General features: G+C 42.6%; 1 protein-coding gene across 6 annotated transcripts in view; it reads left to right on the plus strand.

The window, feature by feature from the left end:
• The window catches only part of agtpbp1 (ATP/GTP binding carboxypeptidase 1), a 410,793-nt gene that overhangs the window by 128,808 nt on the left and 255,388 nt on the right, over positions 1-26,597 (plus strand). For all 6 annotated transcript variants that reach the window (XR_015078056.1, XM_085985173.1, XM_085985187.1 and 3 more), the window contains 3 exons: positions 2,057-2,124; positions 12,074-12,137; positions 22,779-22,925. Coding sequence is in view for 5 of the 6 variants with exons in the window: in XM_085985173.1 (XP_085841299.1) it covers positions 2,057-2,124; positions 12,074-12,137; positions 22,779-22,925 (279 nt within the window). In the remaining variant the exon portion in view is untranslated. The remainder of the gene's footprint in view (positions 1-2,056; positions 2,125-12,073; positions 12,138-22,778; positions 22,926-26,597) is intronic.

Consider the following 26,597-nt stretch of genomic DNA (forward strand, 5'->3'; position numbering starts at 1 on the left):
GCAAGGAGGTTATGATGGAGCTGTATAAAACACTGGTTAGGCCACAGCTGGAATACTGTGTGCAGTTCTGGTCGCCACACTACAGGAAGGATGTGATCGCGTTAGAGAGGGTGCAGAGGAGGTTCACCAGGATGTTACCAGGGCTGGAGCGCTTCGGCTATGAAGAGAGACTGGGCAGATTGGGTTTGTTTTCCTTGGAGCAGAGGAGGCTGAGGGGGGACATGATTGAGGTGTACAAAATGATGAGGGGCATAGATAGGATGGATGCTGAGGAGCTTTTTCCCTTAGTAGAGGGGTCAATAACTAGGGGGCATAGATTCAAGGTAAAGGGCGGGAGGTTTAGAGGGGATTTGAGAAAGAACTTTTTCACCCAGAGGGTGGTTGGAGTCTGGAACTCACTGCCTGAAAGGGTTGTGGAGGCAGAAACCCTCACAACATTTAAGAAGCATTTGGATGTGCACTTGAAATGCCATAGCATACAAGGCTACGGGCCAAATGCTGGAATATGGGATTAGATTAGGCAGGGCTTGATGGCCGGCGCGGACACGATGGGCCGAAGGGCCTCTATCCGTGCTGTATTACTCTATGACTCAACCAATCCCTTAACAGACATACAGAATCCACCAGTGAGCCAAATCTTAAATCCACCCCTGGTTCTACCAAATCCCTGGTTCTCCCTGCATCTTGCTTAGCATCCTGGCATGATATATATTTTTTCACAGAATAATTGCTTAAGTTGTGGAATTCAATTCCAAAAGCACCAGTAAAAATCTTAGAATGCCATTTACTAAAAGTGGAATTTGACTTATTCAGTCATTGTAAATCTGTGGCCCTGATGTTCTGCACTACATGGCATAAACCAGCGTGGCGTCCTCTACAGGGAATTTGGGATCTGTTAGAACAGGGCAAGCAACAGCATGACCTTTCAACCAATCAGATTGAAGAATCCTCACTGAGGTATGCAGAGTCTAAACCAGGAAGTGTAAGTTAGAATATTTAAATCAATGTACAGAAAGTGAAAAAGAGGAAAATAAAGATGGGATTAAGAAAGGGAGATAAAAGAGACAAAGAAAAAGTTAAAAAAAAATAATTTTTAATTTTTAACAATCTCCAACAATAATTAAAATCTGAAGGAATGAGACTCCATACTTGTAAAAGTTAATTTTCAGTGCCAGAGAGGTTGTTTGGCAATAATTCAGACTTATCACGCCGTTAAAAATTCACTTCACAAGCCCTAACTTTTTCTGGCGTGTTTAGTGGGTAAGTACAGCAACTTTGCGCCCTTGCATGTATTTCAATGCCAATCGGCGAGATACCGGTGTGGTGAAGCTCATGGAGGAGTAGAGCAAATTGGACAGCAACTTCTGGATTTCTGTGTTTAACCGCGCATGTGCAGTCGCCAGAAGATGGTGTCTGTAATAATAATGATGAGCGCTGATAGCCTCACTGTTAGTCTTACCGCATATATCGTTTTATTTTGATTGACAATGGTAATGTTTTGTAAGTTATTGCTTTTACATTCTGCAATATGTGATTAATCCAGGTTGTGTTCTCAGCAATCGTTAATCTAGAATATGCATGCTCCGCTCTTTGCTTAAAGGCAAGGAATGTGAAATATAGTCCTCTTTTTGAAAGAACTATAATTGAGTTCACAACTGAGGTCAGTCAGAGTATCAGAATTTTTGTTATTTTGTTTATGTGCAAAACTGCAGTCACTGCTTTTCATGCAACAATTTATTGTTGTTGGTGAGTTTAGCTTGAAGAAATTCTTTTTCATTTATTAACAAAATATCAACACTAGACACAAAATCATATTTTGTGTCTAGTGTTGATATTTTGTTAATAAATGAAAAAAATTTCTTCAAGCTAAACTCACCAACAACAATAAATGCTTGAAATAATTCAAATCGGGGTACATTTAATGCAGAAACAAATTCCTAGGTACACGCAGAATTGTTTGTTTATATCCGTGTGTATATTAAAGTTAAATACCATTGCTATTATAGTCACATTTTCAGTTGTTTTGCATTGTTTAATGATTGATTTGAATCTGCAGAAAGAACAAAGAAAGATATAACTGCCAAGGGTTCAACGGGAATGGAAGTAATATTGTCAACACTCGAGGTAAATGCCATTTTTTCTTCTTTTTCCTCCAAATACCATGGTTAATGATCAGTAGCTCATAGCAATCTTTTGCTGAAAGAGTAGAATGTTTCACCCTATTAGTAATTTCCTTTACTGTACTCTACAGAGATGACAGGTTCATAGTGATCTCATAAGCATGAGAGATACTGTACAGTATGCTCGAGAGCCTTGAAGGTTTTCAGAAAAAAGGTTTTTTTCATTTCCATTAGGGAAAGGGAAAAATATCAACCTAAAAAATTTAAATAAGTTCTTTAAAATAGTAATTGTAGTTTATCTCATACTTTTTCCATGCACAGATCTATTTACTCAAAAGGGGAAGTCATCGGATATTCTTTGGGTTCCGGGCTACTGGCACAGAGCGCTGCTCTGGGGATCTGAAAATATATCAGTTCACTAGAAAAATGATTTCTGTTTTGTTGTGGGATCCTAACTGGATGACTATCTGGTGCAAGCCAGGAAAAAGCTGTGCATTATACAGCTGTTACCTTCAGTGTTTGTGGGAACCCCAGAAAAGTCCCAGATGAACCATCAGGCAAGGTTTTCTAAGGGGATATTTAATTGTGTAGTATCTGTCTCTGCCAATAGGTCCAGCTGGTTTGTGTCTTGGCCCACTGAACAAAATTGGTTGTCCAAACCCTCCCTTTTGGTTCAGCTAGGGACACCACTTGCGCCCAAGCCTCCAAGGGGTTATAATCACCGTTTTCTTTACCACAGACTTGAAATGAAGGAGTAAAGGTCCTACTTTCCCAAGGTTCCTTTAACATGTAAATAGGATAGATCTTTAGCATTTGTTCAGAACAGTTCATTCTCTTTTGGATTGGTGACATGCATTCCTGGCAACTAGCTGCCTTCCTCGCTTCCCTCCAGTTTGTTGATGCATTTTATTGCCGTGAAGCATTTCTCGGGCATGCTGATGATCCTTTAGAATACATGTGACAAAGGGAATATTGTCTTGTGATCAACTCAAGATCTTTATTGTAACCCCAGCAAGCTACAATACACTTATACAACACTCTTCATTCTGGATCCCTGACTAGTTTGCAGAAGAAACCTTAGTTCACTGTTACAGGAAAAGTTTAAAGTCTGGTTCTGAAAATCTTTGGGATAGAATTTCAGTGTAGGTAGGTGGGTTGGGGGGGGCGGGGGGGCGGTGGTCTCCTGTCATAGCTTTGGTGGAAGAACAACAGAAACCATGGAACGAAGGCATTAATGGAAATTTATGCTCTTTCTCTGAGGATTCTTCCTAAATTACAGCATGAGATCAGGAGAACGCCCTGGAAATTCTACTCATTTACATCCTGAAATGGGACAAATCTAGGCTCCCGATGTACGCAAGCTGCCTGAAGGAAAGTCGTCTGGCTTTCTCACAAGCTAGATTCAAGCTTGTTACACTATACTCAAGCTTGATGCAATGAAGATGTATACGGCTCTAGAAAAAATCAGATAGTATTCTATCTTCAAAAAAGAAAGTTACAGTAACTTTGCTATATTTAATACTTTCAACTAATTTGTGGGGAAAACAGAAGCTCATTTGGCCTCGGTGGTTATTTTTCAATTAAATATTTAATATGGCTCCCATTTATGTATCAAAATTAATTGGAGTAAACATTACTGTTTTGTTTTTGAATTGCAACCTAAATTGCTGGTTCATTACAAGTGTCAGAATAAAGTGGAGAAGATACTGGGCATTCCATCCTACTTCCTCCCCCGCACCCCCTATCCCAATTGGGACGAATTGCTGGTGTGGTGAGAATTCAACCCGGCCTGGTGGTGCCCCATTGACCCTGACTGTATTAATATATGGGAAATGGGCTTCTGGGCCTCGGTTGGGGAGTCTCACCAATGTTGGGGTGGGAAGCTGCAGGGGTGGGCAGTTGCAGTGGGGATCTGCAGCTGGAAAAAGGGGCTGGCAAACTACCTGAATGGAAGAATCTTTTTTTTAAGCTTAGAAACGTTTAGCTTATCTTCCGTGCATCTTTACAGTGATGGAACCCAATCCCTGTGAGGTGAGTACAATTAAAATGATAAGTCTGAGTGGAATACACCTGAATAAGAAGAGATCCAACTGATCTGATATTCAGAGTAGGGAGTACAGGATTAACTAGTCCTGGAACTATACTATGATCAAGAACTGTTGAGGAGCTCAAAAACCTGTTAATTCCCTCAACGAAGAACCAGTTCTATACTTCTACCTCACTACTTAAATGCAATCTGGTGCTGTGGAAGATGCAGCTTCACTATTCTTTTTCTCAGTTTTGTATGGGTGTGTGACTATTTTGTTTACACACCCTGTACTTCTGAAAATTCTCCCACCTATCTGAAAACTTCCTGTTCAAGTCCCTTTTAGTTCAGCTTCCACACTTCTCAGATTAGTGAAACGACCCTAGCCAAAGTCACGGATGACATTCTCTATGACTGACCATGGTGGGTTAGCCCTTCTGTTGACTTCTATCTCTATGCAGCATTTGACATGGTTGCCTGTGCCATCCTCCAAATCTGTTGTCCAACTCCATGGGACTCTTTTCATTGCTTCATTCCTATCTGTCGTGGCCAGTGCATCCCCAGCAATGGCTCCTCTCTCGCCTGCAGCATTATCTGAAGGATTTATCCTTGGTCTCCATTATCTATATGCTGCCTCTTGCGACACCATCTGTGTGGCATGGGGTCAGCTTCTGTTTGCATGCTGATGACAGCCACGTCTACCTTTCTACCACTTCTCGATCTCATGATTATTTTGGTGCAGTTAGATTCTCTATCCGACATCAGGTCCTAAATGTGTGACATTTTCTTTCAGCTGAACGTCGAGAAAACTGAAACCATTGGCCTTGAATTTGTGGTCGGTGGCGTAGCTAAGGAGTACGCCACCGACATCGAAACAAAATCCGCACTTACCTCGTGCGAAGCCCCGAGCGAAAACTTGTTTTCAAGCTCTGCAGAGTTGTGCGCAGCGTAGTGGCTCATGGATCCAAGGGGTGCACCGTTGTGCTCCTTTCACTTCCTGACTCTTAGCCAATCAGGAAACATAGAAATCTCCGAGGCGACAGCATTAAGCTTTGCAGAAAGCCCATCTGAGCAGCTGACCTGGTTTTATTTTTACTGTTCCCGCTGCACTTTCTAAAAGATGGCTGAAGCATCTTTCTTCGATTCACATTTGTTTCGCTACATTAAACAATTTGATGTTAGGCTTTGGCTTTTAAATTGCTGACTATTTAAAAAAAAAAAAAAAAAAAATTTTTTTTTAATCGTTTAGCAGCCAGGAATGCTATTTTATTAATAAATTCCAATCATTGCAATATTATTTAATACACAAACCAAGATTGCAACATTAATAGAATTCGATCAATCACTGAAAAGTCTTGAGATACTTTTTACTGCAGCTGTCCTTAAAGCCATAAAGCTTGATTCGGATGCTTTTTATGGGCTGTAGCATAAACCTAGCTCAAAATTAATACAATTTTCTCATCCCCCCGCCACCCCTTGCGCTGTTCCTGCACCTGTTTGCACCAGCCATAACATTTTTCAGGGTAATTAATGCATAGTAGGAGAGCTAGGTTTATGCAGAAAAAATCAAAGAGCAAGTTATTATCTAAATGGAGAGAAATTGCAAAGTGCTACAGTACAAAGGGATCTGGGGATCCTGGTGCATGAAACACAGAAGGTTAGTATGCAGGTACAGCAGGTGATCAGGAAGGCCAATGGAATCTTGGCTTTTATTGCAAGGGGGATGGAGTATAAAAGCAGGGAAGTCTTGCTGCAGTTATACAGGGTACTGATGAGGCCACACCTGGAGTACTGCATACAGTTTTGGTTTCCATATTTAAGAAAAGATATACTTGCTCTTGAGGCGGTTCAGAGAAGGTTCACTCGGTTGATTCCGGAGATGAGGGGGTTGACGTATGAGGAAAGGTTGAGTAGGTTGGGCCTCTACTCATTGGAGTTCAGAAGAATGAGAGGTGATCTTATCGAAACATATAAGATTGTGAGGGGGCTTGAACGGGTGGATGCGGTGAGGATGTTTCCACTGATGGGTGAGACTAGTACTAGGGGGCATAATCTTAGAATAAGGGGCTGCCCTTTCAAAACTGAGAGAGGAGAAACTTCTTCACTCAGAGGGTAGTAAATCTATGGAATTTGCTACCTCAGAGAGTTGTGGAAGCTGCGACATTAAATAAATTTAAAACGGAGATAGACAGTTTCCTAGCTGATAAGGGAATAAGGGGTTACGGGGAGAGGGCAGGGAAGTGGACGTGAGTCTAAGTTCGGATCAACCATGATCCTATTGAATGGCGGAGCAGGCCCGAGGGGTCGTATGGCCTACTCCTGCTCCTACTACTTATGTTCTTATGCAATTAGCCCAACATTTCGCCAGCACGTTGATTTCAATGGGTAGGTGAAACATGCATTGAAGCCGATGCGGTGTCGGAACCTGACAATCGCAAGTTCGGGATTTAGCGCATGCAGAAATCTGGAACCTACGGTCAATTTCAAAGGTATGATGGCGTACTCTTAAGTATGCCAACAGCGAATTCAGGGCCATTGTTTTTGGACCCTGCCATAAACTCCGCACCCTCTCCATTGATACTGTCCGCCACCTTAACTGTTTGCTCAGGCTGAACAAAACCAGGTGCAACCATGACATCATGGTCAACTTTGAGGTGAGCTTCATATTCCATATTCTTTCCATGACCAATACTGATCATTTCCACCTGATCAACATTGTCCGTCTCCATCCTTATATCAGCCCCCTGCTGGAGAACCCGTATTCATTCCATTGTGACCTCCAGACTTGATTACTCTATTGCGTTCTTTGCTGGCCTTCCATCATTCCCTCGTAAACTCCCAACTATCCCAAAATTCAGTTGCCCGCATCCATGCTTCCCTCTAAGTCCCAGACGCTTAACATCCCTATCCTTGCTGACCTATACTGTGTCTCTCTCCCCCAGTACATCCAATATAAAACCCTTGTCCTCTTCAAATTTATCCACAGCAGTGTTGCACCCTACTTCTGCAACCTGCTCCCTCCTCATATTTTCCTGCTGATCATGAGGGACTTAGTGATAGTTGTGCCATGGTCTACATGGCCTTGTCTCTTTCACTCATATGCTGGGCTCCACCACATTTGAGGATGGGGATGTTCATGGAGTCACCTCCTTACGCTGGTTGCCCACCACCCACTCTCGACTGGATATGGTAGGGCTAGAGAATTTTCTCTGATCTGTTGATTTGTTGGTGGTGTTTGAAAGAAGCAAGTTTGTCAGGCCACTGGGAGCACTCACTGCTCTTCTTCAAATGGTGCCATGGGGACCTTTAACGTCCACTTGAAGCAATGGAACAGACAGACAGGATGTCTGTTTACTGCCTGATCCAAAGAATGCAAGCTTTGACGATGTAGGGCTCCCTCAGTACTGACATGTCAGCCCAGATTGTGTACACAAATTGTGGTGTGGGGCTTCAATCCACAACCTTCTGTATGAGGCACGAGCCCATACAAGTTAGCCTGACACTTTTAGGGTAGACCCTAACACACTAACAAACTAAAAGGCTTGTTGCTATTTTAGTCTCTGCACAGCAGTAGGTGTAGGGAGGCACTAAGCATAAACCAGTTGATTATAGAATCATAAAATGATACAGCACAGAAGGAGGCCATTCGGCCTATTATGTCAATGCTGGCTCTTTGGTAAAGCTATTCCATTAATCCCACTCCCTTGCTCTTTCCCCCGTAGCCCTATAATTTTTTTCCCTTCAAGTATTGTAAATTTCCCGAAAAGTGAAATGTTTTAAATTAACCTAAATTGTGGTGTGCAGGAAGCTTATAAAACCTTAGATGTACTTTGTTTCATTTAGAATTGGTCTTTATTCTGCATCAGAAGTGCCGCTGTTAAGTTAACAATTAAGATGGAGAATGAAGTAGATGACTCAGAGACTAGGGTCCTGAATTTAAATAAAGGAAACTACGATGGTATGAGGCATGAGTTGGGTAGGATTGATTGGGGAATGTCACTCAAAGGGTTGATGGTGGATAGGCAATGGCAAGCATTCAAAGATCGCATGGATGAACTACAGAATTTGTTCATCCCAGTTTGGCATAAAAATAAAACAAAAAAGGTGACTCAACCGTGGCTAACAAGGGAAATTAGGGATAGCATAAGACCCAAGGAGAGGACATATAAATTGGGCAGAAAAAGCAGTAAACATGAGGATTGGGAGCAGTTTAGGATTCAACAAAGGAGGACAAAGGGATTAATTAAGAGGGGGAAAATAGAGTATGAGAGTAAGCTTGCAGGGAACATAAAAACTGACTGTAAAAGCTTTTATAGATATGTGAAGAGAAAAAGATTGGTGAAGTCAAGCGTAGGTCCCTTGCAGTCAGAATCAGGGGAATTTATAATGGGGAACAAAGAAATGGCAGACCAATTAAATACATACTTTGGTTCTGTCTTCACAAAGGAGGACACAAATAACCTCCCAGAGATGTCGGGGAACATAGGGTCTAATGAAAGGGAGGAACTGATAGAAATCAGTATTTGTAAGGAAATGGTGTTATAGAAATTGACGGGATTGAAGGCCGATAAATCCCCAGGGCCTGATAATCTACATCCTAGGGTACTTAAGGAAGTGGCCCTAGAAATAGTAGATGCATTGCTGGTCATCTTCCAAAATTCGATAGACTCTGGAACAGTACCCATGGATTGGCGGGTAGCTAATGTTACCCCACTGTTCAAAAAAGGTGGTAGAGAGAAAACGGGGAATTACAGACTGGTAAGCCTGAGATCGGTAGTGGGGAAAATGCTAGAGTCCATGATAAAAGATGTAATAGCAGAGCACTTGGAAAACAGTGACCGGATCGGACAAAGTCAACATGGATTTACAAAAGGTAAATCGTGCTTGACTAATCTACTGGAATTTTTTGAGGATGTAACTGGTAAAATAGATAAGGGAGAACCAGTGGATGTGGTGTATTTGGACTTTCAAAAGGCTTTCGATAAGGTCCCGCATAAGAGATTAGCATGTAAAGTTAAGGCACATGGGATTGGGGGCAAGGTATTGACTTGGATAGATAACTGGTTGGCAGACAGAAAGCAAAGAGTTGGAATAAACAGCTCTTTTTCTGAGTGGCAGGCAGTGACTAGTGGGGTACCGCAGGGATCGGTCCTTGGACCCCAGCTATTCACAATATATATTAATGATCTGGACGAGGGAACTAGATGTAATATCTCCAAGTTTGCAGACGACACAAAGCTGGATGGGCGTGTGTGCTGTGAGGAGGATGCCGAGAAACTCCAGTATGATTTGGACAGGTTGGGTGATTGGGCAGAAGCATGGCAGATGCAATATAACGTGGATAAATGTGAGGTTATCCACTTTGGTGTCAAAAACAAGAAGGCAGATTATTATCTGAATGGCAATGGATTGGGAGAAGGGGAAGTGCAACGAGACCTGGGCGTCCTTGTGCACCAGTTGCTGAAGGTAAGCATGCAGGTGCAGCAGGCGGTTAAGAAGGCAAATGGTATGCTGGCCTTCGTAGCGAGAGGGTTTGAGTACAGGAACAAGGATGTCTTGCTGCAGTTGTACAGGGCCTTAGTGAGACCACATCTTGAGTATTGTGTGCAGTTTTGGTTGCTTTATCTGAGGAAGGATGTTCTTGCCAGGGAAGAGGTGCAGCGAAGATTCACCAGGCTGATACCTGGGATGGCAGGAATGACGTATGAGGAGAGATTGGGTCGATTGGGCTTGTACTCGCTGGAATTTAGAAGAATGAGAGGGGATCTCATTGAAACTTATAAAATTCTAACAGGACTAGACAGACTAGATGCAGGAAGGATGTTCCCGATGGTCGGGGAGTCCAGAACCACGGGTCACAGTCTAAGGATAAGGGGTAAGCCATTTAGGACTGAGATGAGGAGGAATTTCTTCACCCAGAGAGTGGTGAACCTGTGGAATTCTCTACCACACAAGGCAGTTGAGGCCAATTCATTAAATATATTCAAGAAGGAGTTGGATATATTTCTTAAGGCTAAAGGGATCAAGGGATATGGGGAGAAAGCAGGGACAGGGTACTGAGTTTGGATGATCAGCCATGATCTCATTGAATGGCGGAGCAGGCTCGAGGGGCCGAATGGCCTACTCCTGCTCCTATCTTCTATGTTTCTATGTTAAGGGAATGTTAGAAAACTTGGAAAGAAACTCTGAAGTGTTCGTACAAAATAGAAATGCAAGCACTGATTGTTTAGAGTACAAGCTGGTGGCAATGGACCTCAGCAATGGACTGTCAGCACATCTTGAAAAATTACCCTCGGAGTCACAAGGAACTTGAGATTTGTCTTTGCACTACTGTCTATTTCAGTATTCTTGTTTTTTTTAGTTTTGCCGGAACAGTTGCTATGATACAGAATCTATGATGGTTATACACGTTTTAAGTTTATTATTGCTGGATAGTTGATTGGTTCTGGTGAGTGATTTGTTGTCATTCAGATCTGCTCAGAAATCACTATTATCACTGCTTCTGGATGCTTTTTATGCAAAATTTTGACAGTTGCACAGCAAATTGTACCACACAAGGTAAGTGTAGAGATTCATGGAATTTGTTGTGGTACATCCTGGTGTGCCAAATCACTTATCCTAGTTATTGCCTAATTTATTTATGGTCTTAATTACTCCAATGTATATTTTCAGGATACAAACAGCTCTATATTGTTAAATTGTTAAATTGCGAGGAGGAAAGCCTCAGGCTACAGGACGATATAAACGGGTTGGTCAGATGGGCGGAAAAGTGGCAAATGGAATTTAACCCTGAAAAGTGCGAGGTGATGCATTTTGGACGGACAAATAAGGCAAGGGAATACACAATGAGTGGTAGGACCCTAGGAAGTACAGAGGGTCAGAGGGACCTTGGTGTACATGTACATAGATCCCTGAAGGCAGCGGAACAGGTAGATAAGGTGGTTAAAAAGGCATATGGGATACTTGCCTTCATTAGCCGAGGCATAGAATATAAGAGCAGGGAGGTTATGATGGAGCTGTACAAAACGCTGGTGAGGCCACAGCTGGAGTACTGTGTGCAGTTCTGGTCGCCTCACTATAGGAAGGATGTGATTGCTTTGGAGAGGGTGCAGAGAAGATTCACCAGGATGTTACCTGGGATGGAGCGCCTCAGCTATAAAGAAAGACTAAACAGGCTGGGGTTGTTTTCCTTGGAGCAAAGAAGGCTGAGGGGGGACCTGATTGAGGTGTACAAAATGATGAGGGGCATAGATAGGGTAGACAAAGAGGAACTTTTCCCCTTAGTAGGGGGGTCAATAACAAGGGGGCATAGATTCAGGGTAAGGGGCAGGAGATTTAGAGGGGATTTGAGGAGGAACTTTTTCACCCAGAGGGTGGTTGGAATGTGGAACTCAATGCCTAAAAGGGTGGTAGAGGCAGGAACCCTCACAACATTCAAGAAGCATTTGGATGAGCACTTGAAATGCCATTGCATACAAGGCTATGGACCAAATGCTGGAAAATGGGATTAGACTGGACAGGGATGGATGGGTGGCGCAGACACGATGGGCCGAAGGGCCTCTTTCTGTGCTGTAAAACTCTATGACTCTATTACTAAATATAAGTAGAATGCATTTGTGCTGTCAACTTACATAGTCTCTGCCACATTAGTTAAGCTGAATATCAGGTGGTGATCTAAATCTTAGATTGAAGCAGTTCTCCAAAAAGTAAAGGTGAATTATAAAAGATATATTTTAGTTCCTTTTTTAAAAATGAAATTGGTGCTTTCCTGAGGAGACATTGCAGTGAAATAAAATTATGTCTTGACTGGGATATATTGGTCTTTTATAGCATTCTTCAGATAGCTGGTTTAAGAGACTGAAACCACTCATGCACAGTAAGATTCCTTTGACTGATGGTGAAGAAAAAATAATTTATCTTCTTTCAGAACACTCGTGACCTACAGACTACACTGAATATCCTCAACATGCTTAATGAACTGGTGTCAGTGGGTGAGTTTGCACAAAAAGTTTTTTTTGTTTAATTGTTCTGAATTTATGGGAGGTTCCCCCACCACCATGGTTCCACTTTTAGCTTAGGTGTTGAAAGTGTGCAGGAAATGGAGCAAAACAAAAAAATTGCAAAAATCGAGCTTTACAATATTATCAGATCATAGTAGACACTGGGTTATAGCTGGTGCCCTGCGGACTGTACTTCTTCCCCATTATACTAGTGAGTTGCGAGGAAAATACAATGAGATTGGGTCGTTGAAGGTTACTTAAAACAGTGTTGTCCAGTACGTTAGCCACTAGTCACACATGGCTAATTGGGAATCCAGATGTGGCTAATTGCATTTTTGATTAGTAAATAAAAAATGAATAATAGACACCGTCGTTGGGCATGTGATCTCAATACGGTATTTGCGTGGTGTTTACGTGTGTATTTTAACCTTTTTATGCATTTGTTGGTAAAATGATGAGACGAAAAGCAGAGTGCTTTTTGATTGTGTGTGCATTACTTTCTTGGTCACTGCTATTGGCTGTTAATATGGTGAGTAACGCAGGTGAAAATGCCAGGCTTCAGCACCATTGAAACACTAGCAACATTTTATGAAGAGGGCAGCTGTCATCATTGCCCGCTTGACCAACTGCTCCAAGCCAGTAGAAGAAAGCAAGCCCAATCAATAACCAGTAACTCCAACAGGGCACTTCACAGCAAAGGTCAAGTAGCATCATACTGTATTCTACATGGGCAGCAGGGGCAGGTCTAGTGTGTCTCGTGTGAGTCAACATTCTCAGCAATCACTATGATGAAGTCAAAGTACTGCTTGTAGCTGCTGGACAAAAACTTCTAAGCTGCACTAAGATGTGCCGTGGCTGATAAATTCATGTCAGAATTCCAAACTTTTGTGAAAGAAAAATACTGCAAAATTTGGCACTGAATGGTGGTAGATATTTGTTACGTGAAGTACGTTTACCTGTTCTGCGTGTAAAGGGGTTTTCTGCTAAAATTGGTGCATGTGGCTAAAATGTCGTCATCGTAGCCACGCCTGTAGTTATTCAGTGATTTCTATTGGACAAAAATGACAAGACATAAACTATGCTGATTTAAGGTGTAATGAAACCTGTGTTTAGTGCAGGGATGCAGGTTCAAGTTCCTTAGTCACAGAGACATATTGGGAGATGCTAGATGGAGGCTTGGATAACAGTAGAATAGATGATCAAGAATGATGAGAATGGGGCAATAAACACAACTTAAAATGATTAATAATTCGGGTTACCAAAAATCACAAATGTGCTTCGTTCTGCCACTCAGCGCAAATAGTCTAAATACACAAACTACTATTTAAAATTTCCTGTGTTTGGTAGATGTATAGTTGAAATTTTATAAATGCATAAAACGTATTTGTCAAAAATAATTATACTTGGATATAGATTTACAGTGTTCATAAGTTTTGCAGTATTTATACTTCAGCCTATCTCGCTCATTCACACCTTAATTTAAGTGTAAACACTTTACTGGCAAGCATGGAATGAACAATATGTATCCTAGATAAAATAACATTTCAGGTTTTTTTCCATACTTGTCCTGCTAGGTAAGAGCTATTTAAAACATCTGAAGTTCAGGAGCATCTCAGAATTTCCAAATAGCAGGCACATGCCACCTGGTGATTGAAAACAGTCAATTCATAACCTGAAAAACTCAATGCTGTGAGCTTCCTTAATCTACTTAAAAAAACAAACACCCACAAATGAACAGCAATGATCTACTAAAAGTAACATCTTTACTAATAAATCTCCTGTCTTTAATTAGAGATGAAGATGGGTGAACTTTTTAAATCAAAGCAGATTCCTTTTTTATACTGGGGGAAACCTACTTGGAGAAATCTTGATAGTTTTTTTGACAAATGTCCATTTTCTTAACTGCGAAGGGGCTCACAAGGTCAGGCCTCCCTCGCTGCATAGCTAATCCACGATGTCACTAATAATAAGCACATAGTGTCCTGCAGAAGTTCCTTTGGAATGAATAGAGCCCATGACTTCGGAACAGCCTGTGAGCTGTTCTGGTAAACCTTGCTGGGAATGCAGGTGATGCTTCCACTACACAAACTATAGTCTGCATTTCTCAACATAACTAGGCCTCAAATTAGGTAACACAGCACAATAAAAACCAGAGGATGCAGGATGTGCATAGCTGGTCCATGAGCAAATGAAAAGAGAACTGACAGATTAATGCTTTTGTTTTGTACCCTTCATCAGAGTTGCAAGATAATCAGCCCTTTTTATAGGATTGATTAAAATGTAATCTCTGTTTTTTCCAAATGCCAAATACAAAGCTTCATATAAAAAAATTCCTTTTGCATTTTTTAATTCACAAATGTTATATTTAACTAAGCATAAATTAAATCTTTTTGATATGTTGACAATTATACCATACTTTTTTTGTAAGGGTGAATGCTGCAATCACTGTGGAGTGTGGATTTACTTCCAGTCTGAGGTGATCGCTGGGTTGCCTTCATATATACTGGATAGAATAATGCTGGACAGTTTTAGCTCAGTTCTTGTTAGGCCCAAGACTATTGCACTACTTGACTGTGTGGCGGATCGCCACCTAAACGGGCGCAATCCACTTTTCCGTCCGTGGACAATAAATCGGGCACCTTGCCTTTAAGAAGCATGCTGCCTTTAAGGCATGACAAAGGAGCGGGCGTCGCCCTCAGTGTGTACACACAAGCGCGGGCGTCGCCCTCATTCTGTTTCCGGGTTTAGCAGAGAGAAGAGCTGGGGCAGCCATCTCTCAAGAGAATGTAATAAAAAGCCATGTGTTCCTCAGATCGGTTCGGCCTCCATTCGTGTTCCGCGGCAGCCTCAACAACGTAATAAAACTCACTACGCACTTGGTTCGAGTATAAAGCAAGGCTTTAATCAACTTGTTTCAAAACATGGAGGTCTAGTTATCTTTCACTAGTTCCTGTTTACACAATGTCCTGGGAAAGCTGGGCCCACACCCGAGTATTTATACTCCTTGGACAGCGCCACCAGCTGGCCGTCCAGTGTTATTTCATGAGTCTTTCTTCATGGATCATAAGATTCATAACATTCTTCCTCCCTAAAGATTTGGAAGTCCGATGACTTCCTTTTAACGGATTAGCCGGACCACGAATAGCCGCAGTCCTTTAGCTCTTCACTTGTGGCTGGAAGGCACGTCTCCCCGGACCGTGTCTGGGTCCCTGGGTTGCTTGATCTATACTGGTAGATCGACAGGGCCTGTGTCGCCTTGATCGACCTGAGGGAGATTGTGACTCCGGGTGCGGGTCCCCACAGGCGCAGAGCTGGCTTCATTTTGTTTGATAGCCGGGGATTGACTGGCGTCCTGGCTTCGGGTGGCCATCCCATGGGGAGCGCTCGGCTCCCTGAGTTGATCCGGTGGAGTAGCTGGCAGATCTCTTGATGTCCCAGGTAGGGCGTCATCTTCAAAGGTGCGCAGAGTGTCGGCATCATTACCGTGGGACCCTCTATCATTTGGGTCCGTGGGACCGGTGGGACCGGTTGGACAGGGAGCCAGATCTCTGAGCGAAACAGTGGACACCCAGCCATTAGGGTACCGCACGTGTGCGTAAGTGGGATTAAAGTCCGTTAACTCCACCACGTCGACGAGGGGATCGTTTTTGGCAGATCGGACGAATCTTCGGAGCAGCACGGGGCTGGGAGCTGCCAACCATGACGGTAGGGACGTCCCATGTGTGGAGCGACGCTGGAACCTGAAGAATCGCTCGTGAGGCGTGACGTTGGTGGACGTGGAAAGAAGAGACCTGATGGAATGCAACATGTCAGGGAGCACAGTTTCCCACTGCTGGTCTGGTAGGTTGCGTGAAGAACAGCGTTCCAAATAATAGCGTTGTATCTCTCAACCTGTCCATTACCAATGGGATGATACGGTGTCGTTTTACTTGTGGCGATTCCCTGTTGGGAAAGATAACTTTTGAGTTCACTTGACATGAAGGAGGGACCCTGATCAGAGTGGATGAAATTGGCCATACCGCAAAGGGAGAAGACTTGATCGAGGCATTTGATCACTGGAAGTAAGCATATTGGGACCAGGGAAAGCATGAATATTCGTCTACCATAGTAAGTAAGTAGGTGTTTCGCGTTGAGGAAGGCAATGGCCCTTTAAAGTCAATGCTGAGTCGCTGCATAGCGTATATGAGCAAGCCATCCGATGGACGGAAGAATTGCGGTTTTAATTCTGCACAAATTCTACAGGAGGAGCATGTTCTTTTCACACCTTCCGTAGAAAATGGGAGATTTTTAGATCGCACAAAGTGCAGCATACAGGTAACGGCAGGATGGCATAAGTCAGTGTGAAGATCCGCAAGAAGCGAAGTTGACATAGAAGAGCAGAATGCCTGCGTGAGGGTATCCGGGGCCACATTCTCTTTGCCGGGTCGATAATGTATGGTGTATCCAAAGGCGGCCAATTCCATCCTCCAGAGTTGTATTTTGTTATTCTTGATCTTAGTGCGTTTCCGGTTATCCAGCAAAAAGGCCACGGAGCGCTGATCGGTTATAAGTGTGAAATGGCGACGAGCGAGAAAATGACTCCATTGACGTACAGCTTCGATGATGGCCGTAGCCTCCTTCTCGACAGGAGGATAATGGAGCTCGCTACCCTGCAAAGTTCTGGACAGAAATGCTACGGGTCAACCACCTTGATTCAAGGTAGCCAAGATCGCCACCTCCAATGCATTGCACTCGACCACGAAAGGGAGATTTTCATCAATGGAGCGAAGCATGGCTTTTTCCAGTTATCGCTTGAGGAGGTTGAAAGCTGAAATAGCCGTTGCCTCCAATGGAAATGACTTCGCGTGAAGCAGGGGCTGGATCTTGTCAGAGAAGTGGGGTATCCACTTCGCATAATAGGCGAACATGCCGAGTGCCCGACGAAGAGAGCCGAGATTTGTAGGGGGAGGGAGCTCCTGAAGCGGACGAAGTCGCTCCGGGTCCGGTTTGATGACACCGTTGCCCACCCAGTAGCCAAGGATGTTGACTGATGGTACTGATTTCACAGATTTGGACTCATTTAAGGTTAAGTTGCGACGACGGAGAACGTCATGACCAGCAATGGTGCTATTATCTAGATATGGAAAAGTGTCCGTTAAGTTCTCCTGTTTGACTAGGCTATCCATTGCCCGTTGAAAGATGGCCACCCCATTGGTGACCCCAGATGGAAGGCGACAAAACTGGTAAAGCCGACCATTGGCCTCAAAGGCCGTATACGTTTTGTCAGAGTCCTTTAATGGTACTTGATGGTATGCGCTCTTTAAATCAAAAGTTGAAAATACCTTGTAGTTGGCAAGGTTATTGACCATGTCATCGATGCGTGGTAGTGGGTAGGCATCCAGGTCGGTATACTGGTTAATAGTTTGCGAGTAATCGATGCAAAGACGTTTCTTGTGTTGCTTCAGAGGATTTTTAACAACGACGACTTGAGCCTGCCAGGGAGATGAACATGGCTCGATGATACCATCAGCTGGAAGGCGAGAGATTTCTGCCTCAATAAAGGATCGATCATCTTGGCTGAAATGTCGTGATTTAGTGGCTATGGGCTTACATTGGGGGGAAAGATGGGCAAACAAGGAGGGCTCGTCGAGCGAAGCCGCCGAAAGCGCACAAAACGGTACTTTGGAAATAGTAAGCTCCGGCTTTGACCCTCCAACCTCGAAAGTGAGTCTTTTGTGTTGTTTCTGGAAATCCTGTCCCAGGAGCACATCACTGCATAGGTTTTTGAGCACCCCGAGCCGGGTGGAGAAATAAGTGCGGCCATTGAGAATAATGTCGACAAGACAAAAGCCGGAAGAGTTGGTGGTCAGTGTAGTCAGAGCCATTGCAATTTCTCTGTCCGAGGGGTAAATACGCAGTTTTAACTTATTGACAGCCCGCTCACTAATGAAGCTTTCAGAGCTGCATGAGTCGATTAGTGCGCTCAGAATGTGTCCATTTACCAAAACCTTCGTGGCTGCATGGGACAGACTTTGGGGAAAAACAGCTGCGATGGGAGGAGGGGCAATTTTACCCTTGACAGCTGTAACCTTAGTAGTGGTTCTTGGGAGAGGGGCAGTTTCATAGATAGCAGCTGCAAATCTAACAGGAGCTCTCGACCGGTATACCTTAGAAAAGGGGCCTTTCTTACTAACAGAGGCTCTTGACTTGCATACCTTAGTAAAGTGACCTTTCTTGCTGCAATGATTGCAGGTTGCGTTACGAGCAGGACAAAATTTCCTATAATGGATTGCACCTCCACAGAAGAAACACTTCCTTCCAGATTGCCAAGATGCCGCTAGGGCAGGGTCGTCATCAGTGAAGGCTTCTAGGGTAGGGTTGTCGTCCACTAGGTTAGAGTCATCATCAGTGAGGGCTTCCGCCCGAGACCTATCAAAGGAGTCATTAAAAGTGATAGCAGCAGCCCGTGCACGAGGTAAAAGATAGGTATCTGCATTCCTCTTTGCTAAGTCCAGGGAACACGCCTGGTCATAGGCAGCCTGTAACTCGAGGGTTTTATTCTCCAACAGACGCTGGCGTATGAAGGGAGACGTAATTCCATTAATAAAGGAATCGTGAATTAGCTCCTTCTGGTACTGCTCAGCTGTGACCGCTTTAAGGTTACAATCCTTGCTGAGCCTGCAAAGCTTTTCAAGGAATTCGTCAAGTGATTCCCTGGGTTGTTGTCGAGTTGTGGCCAATAGATGCCGAGCAAAAATTTCGTTTGGGGCCTTAACATGTAATATTATGATAGCGGAGTCATAGTCTACACAGTCTTCGATATAGTCAAACACATGAGGAGATACATAATTGGCAAGTATCTCTAATTTATCAGGAACATTCTCACCACGCACCCTGAGGAAGTTGCTGAAGGTACGATACCAGTGTTTCCATACCTTAGCAGTTGTAGGTGAATTTGGGTCCAGGTCAAGACGGGCGGGTCTGAGTAGTTTGTCCATGATGGATTGATTTCTACGCCGGAGTTCCCTTCTGCAGTTGAAGTCGTAGCTGGCTGTTCCTGAAATCACTCAGAGCGTGGAGTCGATATCAAGTTGATTAAATTAACGTAATAAAACTCACTACGCACTTGGTTCGAGTATAAAGCAAGGCTTTAATCAACTTGTTTCAAAACATGGAGGTCTAGTTATCTTTCACTAGTTCCTGTTTACACAATGTCCTGGACAAGCTGGGTCCTCGCCCGAGTATTTATACTCCTTGGACGGCGCCACCAGCTGGCCGTCCAGTGTTATTTCATGAGTCTTTCTTCATGGATCATAAGATTCATAACACTGCTCATAGTTTGATATAATTGACAATCGTCAGTAATTTGTTCTTAAGCTTTGATTAAAGATTATTATTATTAAGGGCAGAGATGATTGAGTTTTACTCTGTCTAATTTATGTGGTAATTAATCTGATGTTGTGAAAAGCGCTCCATTCCTGTGAGAGTATAGCTTGGTTTGGTAGGTTCTTGGGAAACTACACACTAAACACATGAAAGTGTCATCACAATTTTGCAGCTAGGAGTATTGCGAGTGGTCTCCTACTTCAGTGTCAGATCGAGCCCAGCACCTGTGCTATTGCGCCAGTTCATTTTGCCCCTATGTCAGAGGTTCTTTGCTTCTTGTGCCAGATCTCTCATTGCCAATGTTTTGGGGAAAATGCCTCCTGCCTCTCTACAGATTAGGTAGATTAGACAGACAGTGTGTTAAAACTTTGTTATTTAATCTGGTTTGTCTGGGTTTTTGTGTTTATTTTTCAGGTTTCTTAGGAGCCTAAGGTGTTGGCAGCATGTGATGAACCTCCAGAAAATATTGTACTAGGTTGTCCTTTTCAGGACAAGCATACAAAAAGACAGCTATACGCTGTAGTTTGTATGGTAACACCAGCGACCAAATCTATGCTCCTTAGATAACCATGTAACCAGCAAAACTAGAGTATTGGCATACAAGACGCTAAAGCACAAATTGGAATTTTACACTTAGCCCCGAGAGAGTGTCTCATTTGTGTCACAGTATTCCTTCGACATTGACCCATGCAATACACCACCTGAATCGAAACCATATGCTGAACACACACGTTAAAATATTATTGAATTGCAGATAGGTGGTGCCATATGTGATCTTCCATTCCTACACCATATAAGGTCTAATTACACATTGCAGATAAACTGCTGGGTGTGTCTTGTCCTCCAAGGGGACCAATCAGAAATCTGGTGTTGCAAATGGAAGCGACCTATAAATAATTACCGACCTGGGAGGGTCTTCTTCAGCGTATGGTTTCCCCAGAATGCATCAAGCTAGGCTATAGTCCCATGTTGCATGGAGAATGCATATTATTTGAAGAATGAAGACGACCCACCCAGGTAGGTAATTATTCATTTGGTACAGGGATTTGGTACTTAGAATTTCTAAACTTAGATGAGATACGTGACAATCTGTGGTTAAATGTATCCAGCCAGCATTCACACTGCCTTTCTGTAAGCTTTTCAAATACAAAAACAAATATGAACATTCAAAAAGAGGGACAGAGGAAGACAATTAAGTCCATCCCAATCAGATATAGTTCAACCACTGACCTAAATCATGTAACCCCTTTGGAGAGGTAAGAAAACAAAGACGAGAACCTGTTGCCAATTCAGGAAAGACTGTGGAAAATTGCTCTCCAACTCCCTAAGGCAAGCTCCAGGAGGTCCCCATAAATCCTCACAATCACAACTACTTGGCAACATTCCCACTAATACTTGATTAAATTTTGTAATACTGGATTTTTAGTTTTAGAATGACATCTACATACTTTTTGGTACATCTGGTCACACTTTCACTTTTTTCCCCATTTTAACAATTTGAGTACTGGAGTCTACTTCAATTAAATCAATTTTTGCTTTCAAACAATTTGAATGATCCAGTAATTAGAAATTTAGCAATGTGAGTAGAACAGCACAGGAGGCATTTTGTGCTTGAAAAAAATTCAAATAAACAGATAATTCTTATGAATTATCATTACCTCTGGTATCCCCCAAGGATCTATCCTTGGCCCCCCCCTTCTATTTCTCATCTACATGATGCCCCTTAGCGACATCATCCAAAAACACAGCGTCAGTTTCCACATGTACGCTGACAACACCCAGCTCTATCTCAGTCACCACCACTTCTCTCGACCCCTCTGCGGTCTCTAAATTGTCAGACTGCTTGTCTGACATACAGTTCTGGATGAGCAGAAATTTTCCCCGATTAAATATTGGGAAGACCGAAGCCATTGTTTTCGGTCCCCGCCACAAACTCCTTTCCCTAGCCACTTACTCCATCCCTCTCCCTAATATCTGTCTGAGGCTGAACCATACTGTTCACAAACGTGGTGTCATATTTGACCCTGAAATGAGCTTCCAACCACATATCCACAGCATAACTAAGACCGTCTATTTCCACCTCCATAACATAGCCTGTCTCGGCCCTTGCCTCAGCTCATCCACTGCTGAAACCCTCATCCATGCCGTTGTCTCATCTAGACTTGATTATTCCAACGCACTCCTGGCTGGCCTCCCACATTCTACCCTACGTAAATTTGAGGTGATCTAAAACTCAGCTGCTCGTGTCCTAACTCGCACTAGGTCCCATTCACCCATCACCCCTGTGAAGCAACACCTCGATTTCAAAATTCTCAATTCAGTTTTCAAATCCCTCCATGGCCTCGCCCCTCCCTATCTCTGTAATCTCCTCCAGCCCCACAACCCCCCGAGATATCTGTGCTCCTCTAATTCTGCTTTCTTGAGCATCCCTGATTATAATCGCTCAACCATTGGTGGCTGTACCTTCTGTTGCTTAGGCCCTAAGCTTTGGAATTCCCTGCCTAAACCTCTCCACCTCGCTACCTCTCTTTCCTCCTTTAAGTCGCTCCATAAAACCTACCTCTTTGACCAAGCTTTTGGTCACCTGCTCTAATTTCTCCTTATGTGGCTCGGTGTCAAATATTTTGTCTTAATACTCCTGTGAAGCGCCTTGGACGTTTTACTACATTAAAGACGCTATAATAATACAAGTTGTTGTTGTTGTTGAAGGACTTTAAATTAAGAGGCATAGTCTGTATACGTTTTCATGCTTAACCAATTTTGGGATATGCAGCATTTTCCCACTTCTTTTGCACTCTGTATCAGCAGTAAGTACTCTCATATCAGGTACAGCAGAGAACAATTACTCCTATGATTCCATAACAATTTACCTTCACTGCAATGTTAGTAGCCCCCACCCGCCGGCATCACCTGGCATTTCTACTTTCTATTTGTAAATGTGCTGGTTGCTGGTGAAAATCTAACTTACTAGTGAAGAAAATGGACAAAGCTAAAAAAATGAGGATGAAATATCTAAGACTCTTGTTGCTTATAAAATGTTCTATCAATTTTAAACATGATGGTGATATATTATGCCTGTTGTGATTTTCATACAACATTATTGATGCAATAATGAGATCGTTCTGTAAAAGTGACTTTGCAACATAATCTGAACCAATGTCTTAATTCACCTGATGCATAAAATAAGACATTGGTCTAGGTAATGTTTGTGAAATGCACATTGTATATTTGTTAATGTTTTAAAAATTAATTCTTTGTGTTTTCTAGGAGGAGGACGCAGGTGTGGTGTTTTGGTTTCCAAAGGAGGGAGTCAGATTCTGCTTCAGTTGCTATTTAGTGCCAGTAAAGATTCTCCTCCAAATGAAGAGGTTATGGTGCAACTACATTCCATTCTGGCAAAGATTGGACCAAAAGGTGTTTTTTTTTAATTGGACTAAATGTGAAGATGCATTAGCACTAAGAAAATGTCTATCTAACCACCATCACCCCACGCTAAATATTGCGAATATTCTTTTTAAGTTCCATTTGGTTCATTCATGCCATGCAGCAGTACGTAACTTGACAGAGTTAACTAGCTCCCAGGCCTTCCCTTCCTGCTCTTCAGCCTGGATTGGTGACTGTCGGGTAACTTTTAACATGTCTCCACCCAGTGGCTGGTAAGCCGCTGGAGCGGAATGCCCGCCTGTTGTAGAACTTGCTCAATTTTCATTCCATTGATTTTAACAGAATGAAAAGCAGGCGGGTTATACAACAGACAGGCGATCTGCTCAGTCAAATTACGGCCCAGACGATGAAGATAAAAATTTACCCCTCTGTATTCTCGGTATGGGTATGGTAGTGTAGAGGTAACTCGGAGGTCATAAGTAAAAATCCCACCATGATGAGTTGTGGAATTGAATTGAATAAATTTGGTAATTGGTGAGCTTGCACCAGAACAAAATGACCATGAAAACTGTCAGATTGTCATGGAAACCCAACTTATTCACTAACGTCTTTCAGGGAAGAGAACCTATCACCCCTACTCAAACTGGTATACACACAACTCTAATCCACACTATATGAATGAAGAAAATAAATAACTTGCATTTATATAGGGCCTTTCACATCCTAGGGATCCCTGAAGTGCTCTACAGACAATTATTTTGACAACTAGTCACTGTTGTTATGTAGCCAAATGGAATAGCTAATTTGCACACAGCAGGGACCTACATTCAGCAATGAGATAAATGACACATTTATTTATTTTCTTTTAGGTGGCTAGGACATAGGGAGGACACTTTTGCTCTTCAAATAATCCCATGGGGCCTGATCAGGCAGGTGGGCCTTGGTTTAATGTGAAATGTGACACTTCCAACAATGCAGCACTCTTTCAGAACTGCACTGAAGTGTCCGCTTAGATTATGTACCAAGAGCCTGAGAGTAGGGCTGGCCCAGTCGCGATAATGCTACTGCTGCACCAAGCTGATATGCCGTTGACTCGTAATGTGCTCTGAAATGACAAGCTAGTCAGTTGTAGAAACCAGTACTAAGAAGGCCCTTTAGGACAAAGAATTTTAACTATTAAGTACAATCTATCAAACTTGTAATATCTTTCTATCTACATATACTTGACACTTCTTGCAAAGTTGATAACAATAATGATTGAAATAATTAATCCTTTTAGGATGCATTATGTCTAAAAATACAAGATCAGTTGTAATCTTGGAGACCAGGGCACTCAAATGTAATTCAGTTCCCATTTTAAAGTCATATACTCTTTCCTTAGTTTTATATAATACTTTGATTTTATATTATTTAGAGTTAAATAACAACGCTTATTTTGGGAAACAGAGAAGTAGAGTTGATTGAAGCGTAAGAGTTTCTTTGCAGTGCAGATTGATGAGCTGCAAGATGTTAAACTTAGTGCTACAATGCCACCACTGCATGTAATTGCATGTAAAAATATAATTACAATGTGACAAGTTTACATAGGCAGTTGCCATTATAAATGTGAACATAGGAAATTATAACAGGAAAAAGTTGACACAAAAGTGTGTCAACCTTGGCTCAGTGATAGCACTATCGTTTGAGTCCAAAGGTCGTGGTTTCAAGACACACTCGGAGATCTTATCATTATCTAGGATGACATTTCTGTGCAGTACTGAGGGAATATTGTACTGTTGGAGGTGCCGTCTTTTGGATGAGATGGTGCATTGAGACCCTATCTGCCTTCTAAAAGATCCCACGGCACTACTTGAAGTGCAGGGGCATTCTTCTGGTGTCCTGGCCATATTTATCCTTTAACCAACACCACCAAAACAGACTGTCTGGTCATGAATCTCATTGCTGTTTGTGGGACTCTACTGTTCACAAAGGTGGCTGTCACATTTCCCTACCTTACAACAGTGACTGCACTTCAAAAGTACTGTGGCTGGGAAGTACTTTTGGATGCCTTGAAAGGCACTATATAAATGCAAGTTCTTTCTTAAAAATGTGACTACCATAGGCACGGTTTTGTAGATAGGAAGTAAGCACAAATTTGGAATATAAATATATGATTTAACACTATTATAAACAGTACGTCTAGTGTATATTCTCTGCCGCCTGCCATACTCCGATATTGTGTCACGCTCAAACTCCTGCGCCACATTTCAAAAAGTATCGAGAAAGAAGGTCAGCCATTTGACACACAAGCCAGAATATCTGTAACCGCTGACTGACATTTTTAATCACATTTAATAAAAAGTTAATTGTTACACTGAAAATTAAATTTTGACTACAGCTAGTTTTTTTTTTAAACACAATTAGGCATTGTGGCATTAAAGGGACACATTTTGTTGCTAACTCTATGTTGGCAACAACATAATGCATTGTGCATTACGTGGTATAATTAGTATAAAACAGAGCATCACCATGCTTAGTGAGCAATGCCATGGGAATTTTTTTGTTTGGTGCTTCTTGCACTCCCATAACAGACTTAGTCCTGCATCCTTTCAAATCACTCAGCCTTTCACATCCAGCATCGTCTCCGAAGCTGCATGTGAAACAGAGCTGCAGGCAACTGACAATATGCAGCTGCAGTCTGCTCACTCAGCTTTGGTTTAGAATAGTGCCTGGCATGGTAAGTGGAGTGTTTTTTTTTTTAATGCAATTTTTAAAAGACAAAAAATGTATCCTGAAATTATGTTTGGGTTTTGTGCAGATTCTTTTTTGACCAGTTCTTTCACACCAATTTTTACTGTAGATTAATTGAGGTTCATCCTGCTTCATTCTAAGTTTTAAAAAAAATCAATGTCTTCTTTGAAGGGCCAACTGCCATATTGCAGGACACTACTAAGGTTGAAAAGAATACAATACCTCTGCAACTGATGATTTGCTCAACCACTCGCTCATCTCCACCTTTGACACTCTTATCTCTAGAAAAATCTTCTCGGTCTTATCCTGGTTGTTGTTCATTGAACAGCCTCCATCTTTTTTCCCCTCCAGTCCAAACAAATGGCTTAGTCATCCATCACCAGATCTAGCTGGATCACATTAAGCTCTACATGGGCTCAGTCTCCTCTGCCAAAAATGCCCAAACTCTAGGATCATTCTAGAAAGCAAAGATACAGCCCCAGCTTCTTTTTTGTACTACCAACCTTAAACCCCACTCCTCTGCCTCCTCCACCTTCACCTCTAATACGAAGAGCTCATGGATTTTTTTGTCACCATGATAGAGACAATCTGTTCAGCTGCCTCAGTTGTTTCACCCACCTTCCCTTGTCTATCAAGCCAAACCTCCCGCCTATCCTAACCCTGAACCCCCGTCTCTAGCTTCTTTTTGATCTCTCTCCATCCTCTTTGTGGGCTTACCTTGTCCCTGAGATCCCCTTCCTGCCCCCTCAATCCTGTTGCCACTAAGCTGCTGACCACCCACCTTCCCTTGTTAGCTGTCATTGTAAATGATTCCCTCTTCTCGAGCATTGGTTCCAGCCATCATCACCAACCTCCTCAAAAAAAAAAAAAAAAAAAAATCACCCTCAACTACTTTATACTTGCAAACTACAGCCTTATCTCATTTTCTCTCAGGTTATAGATCATGCTGCTTCCCAGATATGTGCCCATCTC

The sequence above is a fragment of the Somniosus microcephalus genome, chromosome 1, assembly GCF_052327205.1.
Source record: "Somniosus microcephalus isolate GS21.2 chromosome 1, FLI_Smic_1.0, whole genome shotgun sequence".
Taxonomy (NCBI): Eukaryota; Metazoa; Chordata; class Chondrichthyes; order Squaliformes; family Somniosidae; genus Somniosus; species Somniosus microcephalus.